Source organism: Phocoena phocoena, chromosome 2 (assembly GCF_963924675.1).
Source record: "Phocoena phocoena chromosome 2, mPhoPho1.1, whole genome shotgun sequence".
Taxonomy (NCBI): domain Eukaryota; kingdom Metazoa; phylum Chordata; class Mammalia; order Artiodactyla; family Phocoenidae; genus Phocoena; species Phocoena phocoena.
Genome location: NC_089220.1, coordinates 36,908,549 through 36,929,009, shown reverse-complemented (window position 1 = coordinate 36,929,009; position 20,461 = coordinate 36,908,549). Strand labels below are relative to the sequence as shown.

General features: G+C 40.0%; 1 protein-coding gene across 3 annotated transcripts in view; it reads right to left on the bottom strand.

Moving 5' to 3' along the window:
* ESR2 (estrogen receptor 2) overlaps positions 1-20,461 on the bottom strand; it is a 188,442-nt gene that overhangs the window by 149,872 nt on the left and 18,109 nt on the right. For 2 of the 3 annotated variants that reach the window (XM_065871888.1, XM_065871889.1), the window contains exons 4-6: positions 13,302-13,601; positions 10,461-10,599; positions 4,493-4,626 (exon numbers count right to left, since the gene is read on the bottom strand). In XM_065871888.1, coding sequence (XP_065727960.1) covers positions 4,493-4,626; positions 10,461-10,599; positions 13,302-13,601 — 573 coding nt within the window. The remainder of the gene's footprint in view (positions 1-4,492; positions 4,627-10,460; positions 10,600-13,301; positions 13,602-20,461) is intronic. The other variant, XM_065871890.1, reaches the window with a different exon arrangement.

Genomic DNA, 20,461 nt, shown 5'->3' with positions numbered 1-20,461 from the left:
TCCTAGAGTAATGAAAATAAAAATAAACATAGGGACCTAATTAAACTTAAAAACTTCCACACAGCAAAGGAAACCATAAACAAACAAAAAGACAACCCTCAGAATGGGAGAAAATATGTGCAAGCAACTGACTAGGGATTAATCTCCAAAATATAAAAACAGCTCATGCAGCTCTATGTCAAAAAAACCAACAACCCAATCCAAAAATGGGCAGAAGATCTAAATAGATATTTCTCCAAAGAAGACATACAGATGGCCAAAAAGCACATGAAAATGTGCTCAACATCACTAATTATTAGAAAAATGCAAATCAAAATTACAATGAGGTATCACCTCACACTGGTCAGAATGGCCATCATCAAAAAGTCTACAAACAATAAATATTGGAGAGGGTGTGGAGAAAAGGAAACCCTCCTACACTGTTGGTGGGAATGTAAATTGGTACAACATTATGGAGAACAGTATGGAGGTTCCTTAAAAAACTAAAAATAGAACTACCATATGATCCAGCAGTCCCACTCTTGGACATATATCTGGAGAAAACCATAATTTGAAAAGATACATGCACCCCAATGTTCATAGCAGCTCTATTTACAAAAGCCAAGACATGGAAGCAACCCAAATGTCCATCTACAGATGAATGGATAAAGATGTGGTATATATATACAATGGAATATTACTCAGTCATAAAAGAGTGAAAATGCCATTTGCAGCAACATGGATGGACCCAGAGATTATCATGCTAAGTGAAGTAAGTCAGATGGAGAAAGACAAATATCATATGATATCGCTTACATGAGGAATCTAAAAAAATGATACAAATGAACTTATTTACAAAACAGAAATAGAGTCACAGATGTAGAAAACAAACTTATGGTTACCAGGGAGGAGGGGAGGAGGGATAAATTAGGAGATTGGGATTGACATATACACACTACTATATATAAAACAGGTAAATAATAAGGACCTACTGTATAGCACAGGGAACTCTACTCAATACTCTGTAATGACCTATATGGGAAAAGAATCTAAAAAAAGAGTGAATAGGGACTTCCCTGGTGATCCAGGGGTTAAGACTCCATGCTCCCAATGCAGGGCGCCCAGGTTCGATCCCTGGTCAGGGAACTAGATCCTGCATGCCGCAACAAAGATCCCACAAGCAGCAACGAAGATCCCCCATGCCGCAACTAAGACCCGGTGCAGACAAATAAATAAATAAATATTTAAATGTTAAAAAAAATAAAAAAGAGTGGATATATGTATAACTGATTCACTTTGCTGTACTGCAGAAACTAACACAACACTGTAAATCAACTATACTCTAATAAAAATAAAGTATCTATAACAATTTGGAAATTATAAAAGAAAAAGAAACCTGGTGCTTCACCATAGAGAGTTTGAGATGCACTGCTCCATGTGTTTCCCTTTCATCAAAACCAGTGCCAATGCCCAAGAGCACCTGTTAGAGAGGAAATGAATATAGGCTGGAGGGGGAGAGGTCAGCTGCTCCCACATCTGGAGACAGCCTGCGACCCATGTGGCCACAGGTTCTGCATTGAGTTTTGGCTTCAGGAACTGCTGCTTAGTCTGATTTAAAATAAAGTAGCATAATACCATCTCACAGATTTCTGCTGTTTCAAACACTATGCTCTAAAATTGGATAAAATCTAGGTAATAAAGCCCCATATATTGCCCAAATGAAGTCTGTAAGTCATCACTTGAGAATTAAAACCTGGACATACATATTATTTGAGAAAGAAAGAAAAAAAAAAACAAAAAACAATAACCTAAAGGCCCAACAAGAGTAAACAGCTAAGCAAAGCAATCAATACCTGGTACAGCAGCTGGATTGAATACCATCAGGTAGACAGCAAACTGAACAGGATGAAAACTACACAGAAACTTAGAAATGTGTGCAAAATAATACGTCTCTATTAATTGTAGCGATGTTTATAATGGTAAAAAAAAAATAGAAAATGCATATTAAACAAAGGCCCATCAATAGAGAAAAGGCTGAACGATGTAGACAATGCCCTTGCTTCAAAGACTGAGTTAGATCTCTCCTCACTGTCCTGAAGGGATTTCACAGCATTCTGAAAAGGAAAAAAGCAAGATGCAAAGAAGTATTTGTATGTAGTGTCCCAAGTTTTTTAAATGGGGGGAAAAAGGTCTGTGTATATACCGGAGGTGAGGTATTATTTTAAATGATTATTAGAGGATGGAAGAAGGTATAAAGGCTACCCTCTGGTTGTTAAGATTAGCTACTTGGTGTCTGGGTGGAAGGATCAAGAAAAAATGGGATCAAAGCAAGCCTCCTTCAAAGTTTCCATAACTTTTAATACAAGATGCTATGCTGTTTATGTAAAATTTTATATATGAGCATATGTGTACATATCTATCTCTCTATCAAGAGCTGTTAAAGAACAGTCACCAAAGATATTGTGGTTATCTAGGGCAGAGAGGGGGGATTCCTAGTGATTTTTATTTTCTTCTTTGTATGTTTTTCTTTTGTTTGAATGTTTACAATAACCAGGTATTATTTATATAATAAAAAAAAACAGCAAAGCTACAACATACATACATCTTAGATGCTTTCCTCATTTCCCACCTCTAACCCATATATTTCCCTCAAGTCAGGTCCCTTCCTCCCAGGCCCCTCCACACCAACTTAGTTCTGGCTCTCATTGTTCCTAATAACTCCTGTTAGGCCCCTTGCCTCAGTCTCTCCCCTCTCCAGTCAGTCCTCCGCACGGAAGCCAGAGTGACCTTTCAAGAATGCCTATCTGGGGCTTCCCTGGTGGCGCAGTGGTTGAGAGTCCGCCTGCCGATGCAGGTGACACGGGTTCGTGCCCCGGTCCGGGAAGATCCCGCATGCCGCGGAGTGGCTGGGCCCGTGAGCCATGGCTGCTGGGCCTGCACGTCTGGAGCCTGTGCTCCGCAACGGGAGAGGCCACAACAGTGAGACGCCCGTGTACCACAAAAAAAAAAAAAAAAAAAAAAAAGCCTATCTGTCCATGATACTTCCCTGCCTGACCCTCTTCTAGGGCTGCTCAATGCCCCAGGCAACAATTCTCAACAGGAGTTACACTCAGTAATCTTCAACACTGCATTTTACAACCTTGTCCGCCTCCCCCTGCTCTTCCACTGCATGACTTGCAGCTCCTGGCTTACCCTCGTCCTTTCATTCTTCCCTGCCTACCCCTCCCACCTGCCCATCAACTCATTCAACACCCAAACATCGTTCCCTTCTGCAACCACTTCAGCACTTCTCCTCCTGTCTTCCCAGAGTACTCAGTGCTCTGCACACACTTTGTGATAGCACTGAGATCATTCTTTTTAGCGAATTTGTTTTCTCTCTCTCTCTATGAGCCATGGGAGGGCAGGAATACATATATCCTCTACATCTTTAGTGAATGAATGAATAAATGAACTTGTAAAAGCAGAACCCAAAATAGTAAATATAAATGCATATTAACCATGTAAAAGGTCCGTATAAACACCGAAAAGGGGCTGAAAGTCCAGTTATAAAATACATCAGTCATGGGGATATAATGTACAGCATGGTGACGACAGTTAATAATGCTGTATTGCATATTTGAAAGTTGCTAAGAAAGCAGATCTTAAAAGTTCTCATCGCAAGAAAAAAGTTTTGTTAACTATGTATGGTGATGGGTGTTGACTTATTGTGATCATTTCTCAATATACACAAAATTCAAATCATCTGGGACTTCCCTGGTGGCGCAGTGGTTAAGAGTCCACCTGCCAATGCAGGGGACACGGGTTCGAGCCCTGGTCTGCAAAGATCCCACATGCCATGGAGCAACTAAGCCCGTGCACCACAACGACTGAGCCTGCGCTCTAGAACCCGCGAGCCACAACTACTGGAGCCCGTGTGCCACAACTACTGAAGCCTGCGTGCCTAGAGCCCGTGCTCTGCGGCAAGGGAAGCCACCACAATGAGAAGCCGCGCACCGCAACAAAGAGTAGCCCTCGCTTGCTGCAACTAGAGAAAGCTCTCATGCAGCAACGAAGACCCAACGCAGCCAAAAATAAAGAAATAAAAATAAATTTATAAAAAAATTCAAATCATTTATGTTGTATACCTGAAACGAATACAGTGTTATATGTCAATTACATCACAATGAAATAAATTAAAATGTCAAAAAAAGAAAAAAGGATGAGAGGTAAACATTTTGAAGTTCGCTTTTTCCTTTTCCAGTAGAGTGGTTTCAGCTACTTTTTAAATTACTACCAGTAATTCACCCAACGAATAATTTATATTCAAATTACCAGAAGTTAACTACAGTTTAAATGCCTATAAAATGAAACAGAAAAGTCCGAAAGAAAGCCATTTTCCCCTTTTTAAATAAAATAAGAAATTCAGAAAAAAAAAAAAAAAAAAGAAAGAAATTCAGTACTCCTCAACACCATGCCAGCTCTAGAAACAGCATCTCTCCCCCATAAAACATGGCCCAGCTGTGTGGTTACTTACTGGAGTTGAGGAGGATCATGGCCTTGACACAGAGATATTCTTTGTGTTGGAGTTTTAACTCGCGAAACCTTGAAGTCGTTGCCAGGAGCATGTCAAAGATTTCCAGAATTCCTTCTACACATTTCCCTTCATCCCTACAAAAGTCCATTTAGAAATGTAAGGAACACACAGCTTCCGGTAACCATCGAAAGCAATAAGGAGTATTTTCTTTTTAATCTCAAGTTTCATCTTGTATACCCTTTAACTATAACAAGATAGTAATGAGACCACACCCAGAAATGTGAAATTACTAGAATTATTTTTATATAAGGAAGACAGGGCATTTCCTAGAAGTCCATAAAGCAAACATTTGAATATAAACTCTTTAGGCAACAGTGTGCACTGGAAGTACATTTTCCTCCTACCTATTCACCAAATGTTTTCCTTAAAGGAATACCATTTCTGTTATTTTTGACCTAAACTATGTCAGCCAACCAGCCCTCAATATGACACATATTACTAAAATGACACAGTCCATGTTCTCATCAAAAAACTCTGAAGTATTAATGAGGAAAGACTGAACATTACAGAAGCAAATATCCCAAGAAGAAATATTACTTTATATCTAGGGCTTAACTCTCACATCCTGGTGGTCAACTAGAAACTGGTGGGGCAACTAAGAGACATTTAAATGCAGTTTGAAGAAAAGCTAATATGACATACAAAGAAATCACAATTACAGAAGATGGATTAGAATCAGGAAAGGAAGGTAGAAATGGAGACATGGTAATTTTGATGTGCCAAAGATTATTTTTAAGCAAAAGTTTTAGACAAACTTTGGACTATGTAATAGAGATTCTTTTGAGCACTCCTTACGGAAATGAATGTTTAAGCATACTTTTGAAGTAAATTACTTGAACTGTACCTAGAAAATACCAGCCTCAATTCACTCCAGCCAGACACACATTATTCCACCTCACTGCTCCCAAAACAACTTCCATTATCATCAGTCATAGAGCTACTGGAAGTCCTTGACAAGCAAGCAGTTAAATGATTTCACCACGAAACATTCATTTGCTTCTAAAAGCCTGCAGTACACAGCAAAGGGCAGCTATGGTGGCCATGAGTTTCTGCAAGTTTCATTTTCAGTCTGTAGCAGCTCCTGAAGGGGAACTGAGATCTTCAAAGAACACTGGCTGGTCCCTCCTCCTTCTCCCAACCCCAAGCCAGGACATTTCCAGTGATGGTAGTAGTTGGAGAAAGGGCCTCTGTAGAGTTCAAGTGAACTGGCACCAGTGGGTACTACCAATCCTGCTAAAGCCTTTCCTATTTGGTGCTATGCTTGGATGCCCGCTTACCAGGATCCTGCAGTCCACAGCGTTCACACCCCCGCAAGCTCACTACACAAAGCTCCAAGTATGCAAACCGCGCACACTGGCAAACAAGCGCGGTAACTTTGGAAACCAGTTTAGACTTCCTGAAAGTGCACAGGTTAAGTGATAAAATGTCAGTGCCCCCTAGAAGTCACTCCTAAGGGAAAGGCCACCTTGGAGAATCAGAGCCCTGGGCAAAGGGTGCCAAAATCTATAGGAAAGGCCCAGCCCTCCAAATGCCATCCGCCCACCTCCCCTGCTCTGGGCTTTCCCAGGCAGCCTGCTGCTAATGTCCAGTAAGGACATGCATGCCCTGCACATAGCAGAGGCACAAGAAATATTTATTCACTTATTCACTTGAATGCCCCGCAAGCCAATCATCAAATCACTCGGCCTAGGACAATTAATTATTGGAAACTGTAATTGGTGGGTTTAAGAACATCTGATACTGAGAAAAGCTAGTATTAAAATATCTCTGGGGGCAAAAACAAAATATCCAACAAGTCCTGCATTGACAATTTAATAGTTTGGCTCTTTACTCTTTTGTGAGACCCAGAGGTGGGGTCACGGGCACATGTGTGCACGCACACACACACACCTCCCCAAGTAGTACGATAAGGAGACTCATTTGAAATCAATCCTATTTTGCAGAAGCTGCCACCTGTGCCTAAAAACACATCTCTAAATACTGAAGTTAGCACCATTTCCTCATCGAAATACATACCATTTAAAATGTAAATTCATATTTCAAAAATGGAGGTAGAGGGACTTCCCTGGTGGTCCAGTGGGTAAGACAGGGGGCCCGGATTCCATCCCTGGTCAGGGGAACTAGACCCCGCATGCCACAACTAAGAGTCCGCATGCCGCAACTAAGACCCGGTGCAGTCAAAATAAATAACTAATTTTTTTTTTTTTAATGGAGGTAGAGTTTATATTTTAGGGTATCTTAGGCCTTGATAAATGCTGCAGCTCAAAGTAATCAGGACATATGTACCGCATGGAAAAAGTGAATTTCTCAACCAGTTGTAAAGAGCAAGGTCTGATTGCTTTCTCCAGCAGGTGTGAGAGCCAACCATCTCATTCAAGGGGTGGCAAGGTTAGAATATTTTTATTCACTTCACAGGCTGTAGAAAACAAATACATTTCTAGAAAATAAATGAGAAATATAGGGGCAATAAGGTACAATATCTTATAAAGGACACCCTAATAGAGTTCTACCTTAAAATGAGTTATACAGAACAGAGTGAGGAAGGACTTTACAATCAATGAGACCTATTTCATTTATTCTGTAAGTAACTATGATTGACACTGAATTACGAGTAAGAAATTAAGACAGGTTTAAAAGATCTGAATTCAACCTAGTGGGTATATGAGTTGGATGTTAAAATACTGAAACAATATATCAATCAAACCAAACTACTCATGGAAATTTACTTTTACACTCCATTTCCCCATAAACCAGTGCTAAATAAAAATAAAAGTAGTAGTTCCATGTGGACTATCTTATATTTGATAACCACTCCCTTTATAAAAGAAAAATACTCTGTTTGATACCAAGGACAACGTGTTGAAAGAGTGGGCTTCCCTTTGGGGTTCACTGTCTTGTACTGGCATATATAGGTCCGCTGGCAGCACACATGTGGCTAGTAGACCACAGTTTGTCTATCTTTGTGTGGGTGGCAGTAGGGTTGGGAGAGCTTAGCTCATGGGAAGGACTGAAATATTGAACTCAGGTGAAATGATCTGAGTACAAAAGGGAAATACAAATTCAGAAGTGAAAATTCTGTCAGTCTCTTGAAGAAAGTTCAATATACAAATACCTGAGGTGAATGCAAACTCAGTACATTTACACTTGTGAGTCCACAGAACTCCATAAACATACACTTCCTCTGACTTTTTAATAACATTTGACAGTTTCCTATTGATGCTAAGGACACATAATGTCTTAGCATATATGATTTTTTTGAGCAAGTAGAAGTTCAGATTCTGTGGTAGATCTTCACATGAATTGGGATTCTAGTGATTACTAAAAGAACTACCTTGTTAGAAATAAGCTGAGATACCCGGATTTTCCTCTCATCCTCAGTAGGTTCAAGTTTTCTCGCTGCAGAAGCCTCAACAAGAATAAAGGGAAACAAATTATAGTCTCAGTCGCCACAAATAAATAGGCTAATTTAATTGTATTCACTGCTTACATGGTCATACCACCACTTAAAGGAACTCTGACAGGACAATCTACCAAAAGACAATTATTTTCATGTAGTGTGAAAATTATTTATTCACGTTGCAAAAAAGATTCACAATAGAACACTTTTATGGTGCATGATCCCTGACTTTTGGAATAAGTCACATTTTGAACATTTTTGAATAAGCAGCTCCTCCAGAAACATACCCATTACATTAAAATGTATTTATCTGTATAATAGATGCACTAAGAGTCTCGGAATTGAAATTCTATAATTTACAGAGTGCTCAAATCAAGTAGGGACTGCAACAAAAAATAACCACTAGTAGGCACTCCAAAAAAATGCCTGTTCAATGTGAATGCATTTACAATTCCTAAGAACTCCTCCTTCATCCTCAATATACTCAATTTCTATGTTGTAAAAAATAAGACATCCAAATATTTATAAAGTAATGTGAGTCTATTAAATAACATATAAGAAAAATTACTTTTTTTTCTTCTATTACTTAACCAACAGGTAAGCCTAAAATTTATCTGGGATTGGTGTCAATTTACAGTAATTTATATACACATGGGAGTTAAAGAACCCGCACAAAGAGGTAAGTTAGTTGTACTAAAAACCAGGAATGAAATAGTCACTGAAAATAAACACTAAACGTGGCATCAATTTTAGAAATCAAGGCAAAAAATAAAATAACACAGTCCCAAAGTCTGCAAATTTATTGGTTCACCAAAGGATAGAACTTCTTCCTAGCACTAACTTCTAGGGAATTTTGTGTGTATATTTGTGTGTGTGTGTGCCTTTAAATGCCAAGTGGAATATAATGAGTGAATGAATGAATGAATGAGACTGATGGCTTGGCTAGGTGCTTGGCCTTGCAGCCTGCCTCGCAACATGGTACCCTGAGATGAGGAGGAGCAGGTTACTGAGGTGCACAGAGAGTGAAACAGAGTTATTCTGAGATAAAAGAATAAAGTAGAAAGTTACTTTGCCTTTTGGCCTCCTCCTCTTTCCTCTTCCAGTTCTCTATCCCGCTGGGAGGCATGTACTGTTGTAGGTAAGAGTGTGAACTTCACAGCCAGCCCCTGTGCCCAGCTGCATCACTTGCTAACTGCAGGTAAGTTACCTACCTCCTGTTTCCATATCTGAAGGACAGGGATAATAATGGTGCTTACCCATAAAGGGCTGTTGTGAAGATGAAATGACTTAACACATATCAGTGCTTAAGATGGTGCCTGGAAGCCAATAAGTTAGCTGGTTTGATTGCTACTGAAGGGTCTGGGCTTCCAGAACCTCCCTCTGGGCTTGCTCCTAGTGGAGCCACAGTCCACACTCCAGATCTTCCCAATGGCCCTGTTCTCCACCAACACACCTCTGTTACTTAGAACAGTGTTGTCAATGCTGTCATCCATGACAACAGACAGAATGGGTGCTAATTCCCTGGGCTATTACTTTTCATCTGAGTAAGGTGTGCATGGGGATCTTCTGATGATCTAAAGAGGCAATGCCAAGGGGCAGATCCTTTCCATTCATAACACTAGGCATCCTTCTTTGTGCACAGAGTCAAATGTGACTGAATATTCAACACTAGCACTTTTTTCAATATAAGGAATGTGGAAATCAATTTCCATGGAGATTTTCAAACTGTTCAAATTTACCCCAAGAAAGCATTCTACTTTTCTCCTAAAAAGCCTGAGTGTCGTACATTCTAGCTTTCCCTCCATGAACAGTTCACCTAAGTCAATTAAAAATTGGTTCCTTTTCTGCACCATCTTCAAAAGAAAACTAAATGCAACCAAGTTATCACATTAACACTATCGTTCCCCAGTTTCCGTTAACTTTCATCTGGTTTTAATAACCATTCGTTCCACGGCTATTGCCAAAAATGCTATACAGTACATGTAGTTAGAGTGAGTTAAAGCATGTTAAAATAAGCTTGGTAGATTTGTAAGAATTTCATCACCTGTCCAAATAGCTGGAGATGTACAGGGTCCCTACCCGTGGAAAAAAACAGCAGGACAGCTTAAAATTATAACCTGAAAATGGAGTTTTTTAGTGCAGAAAAATCTAAGTTGACGTGTACACTTAGTGGCCACATACCCTGCAGGACACAGGCCCCTGCTGTGGTCTGGCCAGTGAATGCTGCCACACTGAAAGAATAGGTAAGAATGAGTCACAAGACACTTAATCATTGTGCCCATGCTCTTTTCATTCTAAGAAAAGGTAAGAATGAGCCACAGGACACTTAATCATTGTGCCCATGCTCTCCTTGGGTTCTTGACCCAGTGAAGGAACTCATGACATTATCCTCCTCTTACCTGCCCTCTCAGGAGTAAGGTTTTAATTGCAGAACCCAGGACTTTGTTCCCCCTTCACTCAGCGCCTCACTCAAACCAGTCGGAGAAGAAACACAAAGTATTTTTTTCTCACCTGTCCAGAACGAGGTCTGGAGCAAAGATGAGCTTGCCGGGGTGGTCGATGGAGCGCCACATCAGCCCCACCATGAGCACCTCCAACCAGCAGCTCTCCAAGAGCCGCACTTGGTCGTACAGGCTGAGCTCCACGAAGCCTGGGGAAAGCAAGAGGCTGTGAGCACACCCCACCCTCCTCCTCAGCTCCCCCGTTCCATAAAAATAGAAGAGCAATCATACGGGGCGGGGCGGGGGACGTCAATATTTTAAAGACATTGCTAAATGCTGACAAGTGAGAAAATCTTGAACTCAAAGTGAGTACTCACTATTTTCTAGTCTCAAACCCCTTCTAGAAAGAAATGTACTTCATTCAGAATTTCTAAAGGACTGTCACCTGGGCTTATACACCTCCCCAGACAGATGCTAGGGCAGAACAGAAAGCTGGCCCTGACCTTTGTTGGTTATATCCTAATAATCCCTCTGCACTACGGAGAAAGACAGAGCTCAGCTGCCAGTCAGAGGGGCTGCCAATCTGGCCCAGCCCATGACTGGGGCCAGGAGGAGTGGGGGCATGGGAGAGTGGGGGTGGCGGATGGGAGGCTTGCAGAGAGAGCAGGGCCAACCCCTGCAGAAAGTCAGAGCTCCAGCTGAAAGAGTTTCTTCAATTGCATAACATTTCCCATCTAGCCTTAGAATCATTCTTCTGAGTAGGTGTGCTGTCTCTAAGCTACTGTACGCTGAAGACGACAGGTAACAACTGAAACAGGTCCCTAAGGGAGGTGAGCACTTCAGAAGCAGAGATCACCGGTGCTTCCTCCGTAAGCCACCGTAAGAGGAGGAGGCAGTATAATATAAATATAGTAAATATAAACAAATGGCCTTGGAGTGCAATGCATTCCGCTTAGAACCCTGCTCGGCCTCATCCCAGCTAGTTACTTAATCTCCTATGAAGTCTTTGTTTTCTTACAGGAAAAATGGGGGCAACAAGGCCTATCTCTGAGAATTTCCGACAGCTAGGATCTCTCATCATCCTCATTTCACAGACGAGGAAACTATGGCACAGAGAACACACATGGTTCAAATCTTTGAACAATTATAACACAAATCTGCACAAAGGAGAATTTAATAAAGTAATGAATGGAAAGATGGATAAATCCTTTCCAAAGCCACATTCTACACTCAGTTCCGGTTCCTGATATGTGTACACGTTTCAATCTCACCCACAGTTATAGACAATAAGCCTACCCAAAGGAGATCAAGCTTTTCATACTTGTAGATATTCAGCAAAACCAAGGCTAGGTGATATTCCAATTTTTTTTGTTGTTGTTTAGACAATGACTATATTAGCTGAGAAAGGGGGGGAAAACATCCCACAGCTTCAGACTATGCCTAAGCTTTCTGAAAATTTTCCAAAATACCAGGCTTGAAGAGGGACTAATGCAGCTTAAGAGTTTGGTTTTAAAGAAGCTGCACAGCTCTCAGGAGTAATTAATTTCACCACTACTCTCCACGTGGGATCTTGAAAACTAGGCTTGGAATCCACGTAGAGCAAAAGCTAGAGGAAATTGCGTCAGTATTGTCTCCTATGGGAAAGAGCTGAGAATAAAACAGCATTCTGGCAAAGGTGAAGATGCTAGGCTACAAAACCAAAGTGGAAAACCTGGAAATTCTCAGAAAGCTCAGAAGCAAATGACCCCTATGGATACTATTACCTGAGGCTCTTACACCCAGCTGCTCTGTCACCCAGCTTCATGCCCCCTTCTCAATCTTTAAAATGTGCTTAATGCAGTTGCTGACCTCCAGGCCATGGAAATTGTCCCTAGTGGCTTAGAACTTGGAGAGATACCTCATTTCTTAGACAAATGTATAGACGTACATGGAGAAGCCCTTCCAGGGGAATGGTGGGTTGCTGTCATTCTATGTTAGAATCCTTGATTCATTCTTTCACAGAAACACCAATTCAAATAATAATTAGATGGTGACAATGCAGTATATGTTACAAACTGGTCTTGGAAAGTGGACACATTATAGGATGGAAAATGAATGTTCTAAATGACAATTTACGAATAACCAAACCCATTTTTAAGTCTATCAAGTTAAAAAGCATTCCAGGTTTATTGATGATTCATGTTACTTCTACAGCTGATTTACTCTATTTATCCACATATATGTACATACTACTGATTCCTTCTCTATTGGAACAAAATTTTACAATTCCTATTTAGCATCTGAGAAATGTTTCACTTTCATTCTGGTCATACTGAGCCCCACCCCTCCTCCCAAGGTGAGAAGTCCACAGCCAAGAGATGGGTTAAGGTGGAGCCCAGATCCCTTCCTTTTAGACCATGTTCCAGGTCCCAGGACCCTAGAATTTCCTGCCTAAATGGCCTCATATCCACTTCCAGAGCCTGGGTGGGTCTCTTCCCTGGGTCCTTCGTCCCAGACCAGATCTAGGCATGAGACATGGCCAACAGGCTAGTGTCCGTAGGAGATGTGGACAGGTAGGATGGGGTGTGTGCAAGGTGGTATGGGATGGATCCAGGAGTTGGAGAAGAAGGCAGAGAGTCAGGAAGAGAAGGGGTCCACCATATACAACTCTTTCTGCACTGCCATGTCTGGTACAGAACTCAGAGGAATTCAAGAATTCTAAACTGGAGCCTGGTCTTCCAGGACGTGTTGAAGGCATACATGTCAAAATAGGAAGAAAGAACATATTTCATTTAAAGGTTATAAATCAAGCTCTCAAACTGCTAAATACCCAAGACACAACGTGGACCTCCATTTTGTATTCTTGCCCCATAAATGTTAGAGGCGGCCCTTTCCACAAATAAATTTAAAGCTAAGACCCAGAAAGCCCTACCCGGAATTTTCTTGGCCCAGCCGATCATGTGTACCAGTTCCTTGTCAGCCAGCTTGGTCAGGGACATCATCATGGAGGCCTCGGTGAAGGGCGTGCTGGGGCGGCTCACGAGCACGTGGGGCGGCTCGGCCTCGAGGAGCGTGAGCACCAGCTGCTCTGGGCTCAGGGCACTCAGCAGCAGCTCCTTCACGCGGGTCACGTGCCCACCATTTTTCTTGGCTTTGCTCAGGCAGTGCAGCTGCTCATCAGAATTTCTCTGCCTTCGAACTACGCGGTACCCACACCTTTCTCTCCGGGAACCTAAAGCAGAGAGCAGACGATAACACACTGCTTTCCCGTCTCTTCTCCAACCCAGCAGTCAAGTTCCCCCAGTCGCCAGGGTAAAAATGAAGCAGCGATATCACTGGAAGACCTGAGTCTATTCACAGAATGTGCCTTAGAACAGGAGCCCGACTTTTATTTCTGGAGCCTGTGGGGCACGTACTAAAGATTATTGTATTTGTGACTGACTGTACTGGCAAAATCAGTAATGACTTTTTAGGGACAATAGCCCAAATGATCTTTAGGTTTCCACTTCAAGGTCATCTATTCCATTTCTAAATCTAAATCCATTTCTCTTTTAAAGAGTGCTGGTATACCTCAGTTTCCAAACCATGAAATTAGGAATCTTCTTCAGGAAGAAGATAAAGAAAAGTTAGGAACTGATTATAAATAATGCACTTTTAATAATACATCCTTAAATTCTTTTGCGTGTGTGTGTGTGTGGGCGTGTCTGTGTATTCTTTTTACATACTTAACACAAACAAGTTTATTTCAAACAATAAAGTAATTGAAAAAATCTGGAAAATATAGACGAGCACAAATTTTGGCTTAAAGTCAGTTTTCTTTTAATGCTTTTATACTTTTCCATATTTTGTATACAACTTTAGGACATACATAGTGTATGTATATATGTGTGTGTATATATAATTGTATAACCTCCCTTTTCTTTTTTTATTAAAAATGTATCATTTTATAACAATTAAAAAATCTATATAGCATTCTGTTCTATGAGTATAGCACCACTTATTTAAAGTGTCCCCTGTTGATGGAACTCTAGCAATTTCTTTGCTACTATATTACACATTACAATGAAAATGCATCTTTGTTCCTATATCCAATTACTCCCTTATAATAAACAGAAAGAAGTCAAGTTGCTGAACCAAGTTGCTCGTTTAAATTAAAATTTAAAATTTTGATACGTATTGATAGATTGCCCTTCAAAACTATTTTAAAATTTATAATCTAAATAATACTTTAAGGGCTACCTATTTTCTTATAACACCATTGGACATTAAAAATCATTTTTAATGTTTGCTAATCTGTCAAGTGACTAAACAGTCTCATTTTACTTTGTATTTTTTCAATTACTAGCAAGGTTGACTAAAATGTTTGCCCTTCATTTTCTCTTACTTGTATATTGCCTATTTGCTTCTTTTGCTCTTTATCTCCTTAATTACCTACAAAGGCTCTTTATATAGGAATGATAACTTTTGTTGTATTCAATATTTGTCTTAGCTGTTAATATATCTTTTAACTCTGCTCATGGTGTCTTCTGTCATAAGATTTAGTACACAGTCACATCTGTCTTTTTGTTTCACATAAAGATTACACAAATATTCTCCTATATCTTTTTTAAACACTTTTGTGGTTCAAACATATTTGAAATTTTATGTATGCTTCTATTATGCCATATTGATATTTCATGTTATGGTTTTCCAAATGGATGTACAACTTTCCACATACCATTTATTAAATAACCTTTTCCCATTGATTTTTATAAAATGTCTTGTCATTTAATAAATAATTGTGTATAAAAATATCTTCTTCCAGATTTTCTACACTTTTTCATAGATCTATTTTTCTATTCTTGTGCTGGTACCAAAACGTTTCAGTTACTGTAAGTTTATATAGCAGAACACAATGGGATAATGTCTTTAAGAAAGAAGCTTTCAGGCTTCCCTGGTGGCTCAGTGGTTAAGAATCCACCTGCCAATGCAGGGGACATGGGTTCAAGCCCTAGTCCAGGAAGATCCCACATGCCACAGAGCAACAAAGTCCGTGTGCCACAACTACTGGGCCTGCGCTCTAGAGCCCATGAGCCACAACTACCGATGCCTGTGAGCCACAACTACTGACCCCGTGAGCCACAACTACTGAAGCCCATGTGCCTAGAGCCCGTGCTCCACAACAAGAGAAGCCACCACAATGAGACGCCCGGGCACCACAACGAAGAGTATCCCCTGCTCGCCCCAACTAGAGAAAGCCCACGCGCAGCAACAAAGACCCAACTAGCCAAAAATAAATTACTTAAAATAAATAAATTAAAAAAAAAAAAAAAGAAAGAAGCTTTCAATTCAGAATTATATTCCCAGCTAACCTATCATTCAAGAGTGAGGATAAATTAAAGGTATTTTCAGTTTAAAAAGATTGGGAACATATATCACTCACAGCCCCTTTGAAATAAATACTATGTTCTTTGGGATGGAGAAAAATGAACCTGAAGGAAGCAAAGAAAGTCAAGAAGCAGTGGTAAGAAAATAAACTGGTAAATATGTGAGTAAATCTGAAAAACACTGAATAAAATAATAATAATTTTTCGAGGTACAGAAACAAGGTAGAACCAAAATACCAGACAATAACATATAAGATGAGAGAGGAATAATTTTGACTAGAACATTCAAAATTTTTATTTAGGAAGAGAGATATCTATTAGAGTGGCTTGATTCTAAAATTAATCAGGGTGTCCAAAGGCAGCTGTAAGTCGTTAGGCAGCCTGTGTGCTGATAGGTAGGGCTGCGTCCTCTCCCAGTTAGCTGTTCAGCCTGAAGCGTCCCACCACTGGCGTCTGTAGGGTGTTGGCTGGTGCTAGGTCTCGGGGCTCAAGAGGCAGGACATCAGCCGCCACAGCAGCAGTGTTCACGTGGCTGAATGTTCCCCAATATGTGTCTACGTACGTCCCAAGGGTGAGCTGCAGCCGCCTCCCGCTTCTCCAGGAGACTCTCCAAGACCAGCAGCCGTGTGGATGAAAGGCTCTTGGTGCTCCAGCCCAGGAGGCAGGGCTCTGCCTCTGAGGTAGGAGAGCCAACTTCAGGACACTGATCAACAAGAGACCTCCCAGCTCCACATAATATTAAACGGTGGAAATCTCCCAGAGACCTCCATCTTAACACCAGCACCCAGCTTCACTCAACGACCAGCAAGCCACAGTGCTGGACAACCTATGCCAAACAACTAGCAAAACAGGAACACAACCCCACCCATTAGCAGAGACGCTGCCTAAAATCATAACAAGGCCACAGACACCCCAAAACACACCACCAGACGTGAACCTGCCCACTAGAGAGACAAGATCCAGCCTCATCCAGCACAACACAGGCACTAGTCCCCTCCACCAGGAAGCCTACACAACCCGCTGAAACAACCTTAGCCACTGGAGACAGACATCAAAAACAATGGGAACTACGAACGTGCAGCCTGAAAAAGGAGACCCCAAACACAGTAAGATAAGCAAAATGAGAAGACAGAAAAACACACAGCAGATGAAGGAGCAAGATAAAAACCCACCAGACCTAACAAATGAAGAGGAAATAGGCAATCTACCTGAAAAAGAATTCAGAATAATGATAGTAAGGATGATCCGAAATCTTGGAAGTAGAATGGACAAAATGCAAGAAACAGTTAACAAGGACCTACAAGAACTAAAGATGAAACAAGCAACGATGAACAACGCAATAAATGAAATTAAAAGTACTCTAGATAGGATCAATAGCAGAATAACTGAGGCAGAAGAACGGATAAGTGACCTGGAAGATAAAGTAGTGGAAATAACTACTGCAGAGCAGAATAAAGAAAAAAGAATGAAAAGAACTGAGGACAGTCTCAGAGAGCTCTGGGACAACATTAAACGCACCAACAATCGAATTATAGGGGTTCCAGAAGAAGAAGAAAAAAAGAAAGGGACTGAGAAAATATTTGAAGAGATTATAGTTGAAAACTTCCCTAATATGGGAAAGGAAATAGTTAATCAAGTCCAGGAAGCACAGAGAGTCCCATACAGGATAAATACAAGGAGAAATACGCCAAGACACATATTAATCAAACTGTCAAAAATTAAATACAAAGAAAGCATATTAAAAGCAGCAAGGGAAAAACAACAAATAACACACAAGGGAATCCCCATAAGGTTAACAGCTGATCTCTCAGCAGAAACCCTACAAGCCAGAAGGGAGTGGCAGGACATACTGAAAGTGATGAAGGAGAAAAACCTGCAACCAAGACTACTCTACCCAGCAAGGATCTCATTCAGATTTGATGGAGAAATTAAAACCTTTACAGACAAGCAAAAGCTGAGAGAGTTCAGCACCACCAAACCAGCTTTACAACAAATGCTAAAGGAACTTCTCTAGATAAGAAATGCAAAAGAAGCAAACGACCTATAATAACGAACCCAAAACAATATAGAAAATGGGAATAGGAACATACATATCGATAATTACCTTAAATGTAAATGGACTAAATGCTCCCACCAAAAGACACAGATTGGCTGAATGGATACAAAAACAAGACCCTTATATATGCTGTCTACAAGAGACCCACCTCAGACCTAGAGACACATACAGACGGAAAGTAAGGGGATGGAAAAAGATATTCCATGCAAATGGAAACCAAAAGAAAGCTGGAGTAGCAATTCTCATATCAGACAAAATAGACTTTAAAATAAGGACTATTAAAAGGGATAAAGAAGGACACTACATAATGATCAAGGGATCGATCCAAGAAGAAGATATAACAATTGTAAATATTTATGCACCCAACATAGGAGCACCTCAATACCTAAGGCAAATACTAACAGCCATAAAAGGGGAAATTGACAGTAACACATTCATAGTAAGGGACTTTAACACCCCACTTTCACCCATGGACAGATCATCCAAAATGAAAATAAATAAGGAAACACAAGCTTTAAATGGTACATTAAACAAGATGGACTTAATTGATATTTATAGGACACTCCATCCAAAAACAACAGAATACACATTTTTCTCAAGTGCTCATGGAACATTCTCCAGGATAGATCATATCTTGGGTCACAAATCAAGCCTTGGTAAATTTAAGAAAACTGAAATTGTATCAAGTATCTTTTCTGACCACAACGCCATGAGACTAGATATCAATTACAGGAAAAGATCTGTAAAATATACAAACACATGGAGGCTAAACAATACACTACTTAATAATGAAGTGATCACTGAAGAAATCAAAGAGGAAATAAAAAAATACCTAGAAACAAATGACAATGGAGACACAACGACCCAAAACCTATGGGATGCAGCAAAAGCAGTTCTAAGGGGGAAGTTTATAGCAATACAAGCCCACCTTAAGAAGCAGGAAACATCTCGAATAAACAACCTAACCTTGCACCTCAAGCAATTAGAGAAAGAAGAACAAAAAAGCCCCAAAGCTAGCAGAAGGAAAGAAATCATAAAAATCAGATCAGAAATAAATGAAAAAGAAATGAAGGAAACGATAGCAAAGATCAATAAAACTAAAAGCTGGTTCTTTGAGAAGATAAACAAAATAGATAAACCACTAGCCAGACTCATCAAGAAAAAAAGGGAGAAGACTCAAATCAATAGAATTAGAAATGAGAAAGGAGAAATAACAACTGACACTGCAGAAATAAAAAAAATCATGAGAGATTACTACAAGCAACTCTATGCCAATAAAATGGACAATCTGGAAGAAATGGACAAATTCTTAGAAATGCACAACCTGCCAAAACTGAATCAGGAAGAAATAGAAAATATGAACAGACCAATCACAAGCACTGAAATTGAAACTGTGATTAAAAATCTTCCAACAAACAAAAGCCCAGGACCAGATGGCTTCACAGGTGAATTCTATCAAACGTTTAGAGAAGAGCTAACACCTATCCTTCTCGAACTCTTCCAAAATATAGCAGAGGGAGGAACACTCCCAAATTCCTTCTACGAGGCCACCATCACCTTGATACCAAAACCAGACAAGGATGTCACAAAGAAAGAAAACTACAGGCCAATATCACTGATGAACATAGATGCAAAAATCCTCAACAAAATACTAGCAAACAGAATCCAACAGCACATTAAAAGGATCATACACCATGATCAAGTGGGGTTTATTCCAGGAATGCAAGGATTCTTCAATATACGCAAATCTATCAATGTGATAAACCATATTAACAAATTGAAGGAGAAAAACCATATGATCATCTCAATAGATGCAGAGAAAGCTTTTGACAAAATTCAACACCCATTTATGATAAAAACCCTCCAGAAAGTAGGCATAGAGGGAACTTTCCTCAACATAATAAAGGCCATATATGACAAGCCCACAGCAAACATCATCCTCAATGGTGAAAAACTGAAAGCATTTCCACTAAGATCAGGAACAAGACAAGGTTGCCCACTCTCACCACTCTTATTCAACATAGTTTTGGAAGTTTTAGCCACAGCAATCAGAGAAGAAAAGGAAATAAAAGGAATCCACATCGGAAAAGAAGAAGTAAAGCTGTCACTGTTTGCAGATGACATGATACTATACATAGAGAATCCTAAAGATGCTACCAGAAAACTACTAGAGCTAATCAATGAATTTGGTAAAGTAGCAGGATACAAAATTAATGCACAGAAATCTCTGGCATTCCTATATACTAATGATGAAAAATCTGAAAGTGAAATCAAGAAAACACTCCCACTTACCACTGCGACAAAAAGAATAAAATATCTAGGAATAAACCTACCTAAGGATACGAAAGACCTGTATGCAGAAAATTATAAGACACTGATGAAAGAAATTAAAGATGATACAAATAGATGGAGAGATATACCATGCTCTTGGATGGGAAGAATCAACATTGTGAAAATGACTCTACTACCCAAAGCAATCTACAGATTCAATGCAATCCCTATCAAACTACCACTGGCATTTTTCACAGAACTAGAACAAAAAATTTCGCAATTTGTATGGAAACACAAAAGACCCCGAATAGCCAAAGCAATCTTGAGAACGAAAAAAGGAGCTGGAGGAATCAGGCTCCCTGACTTCAGACTATACTACAAAGCAACAGTAATCAAGAC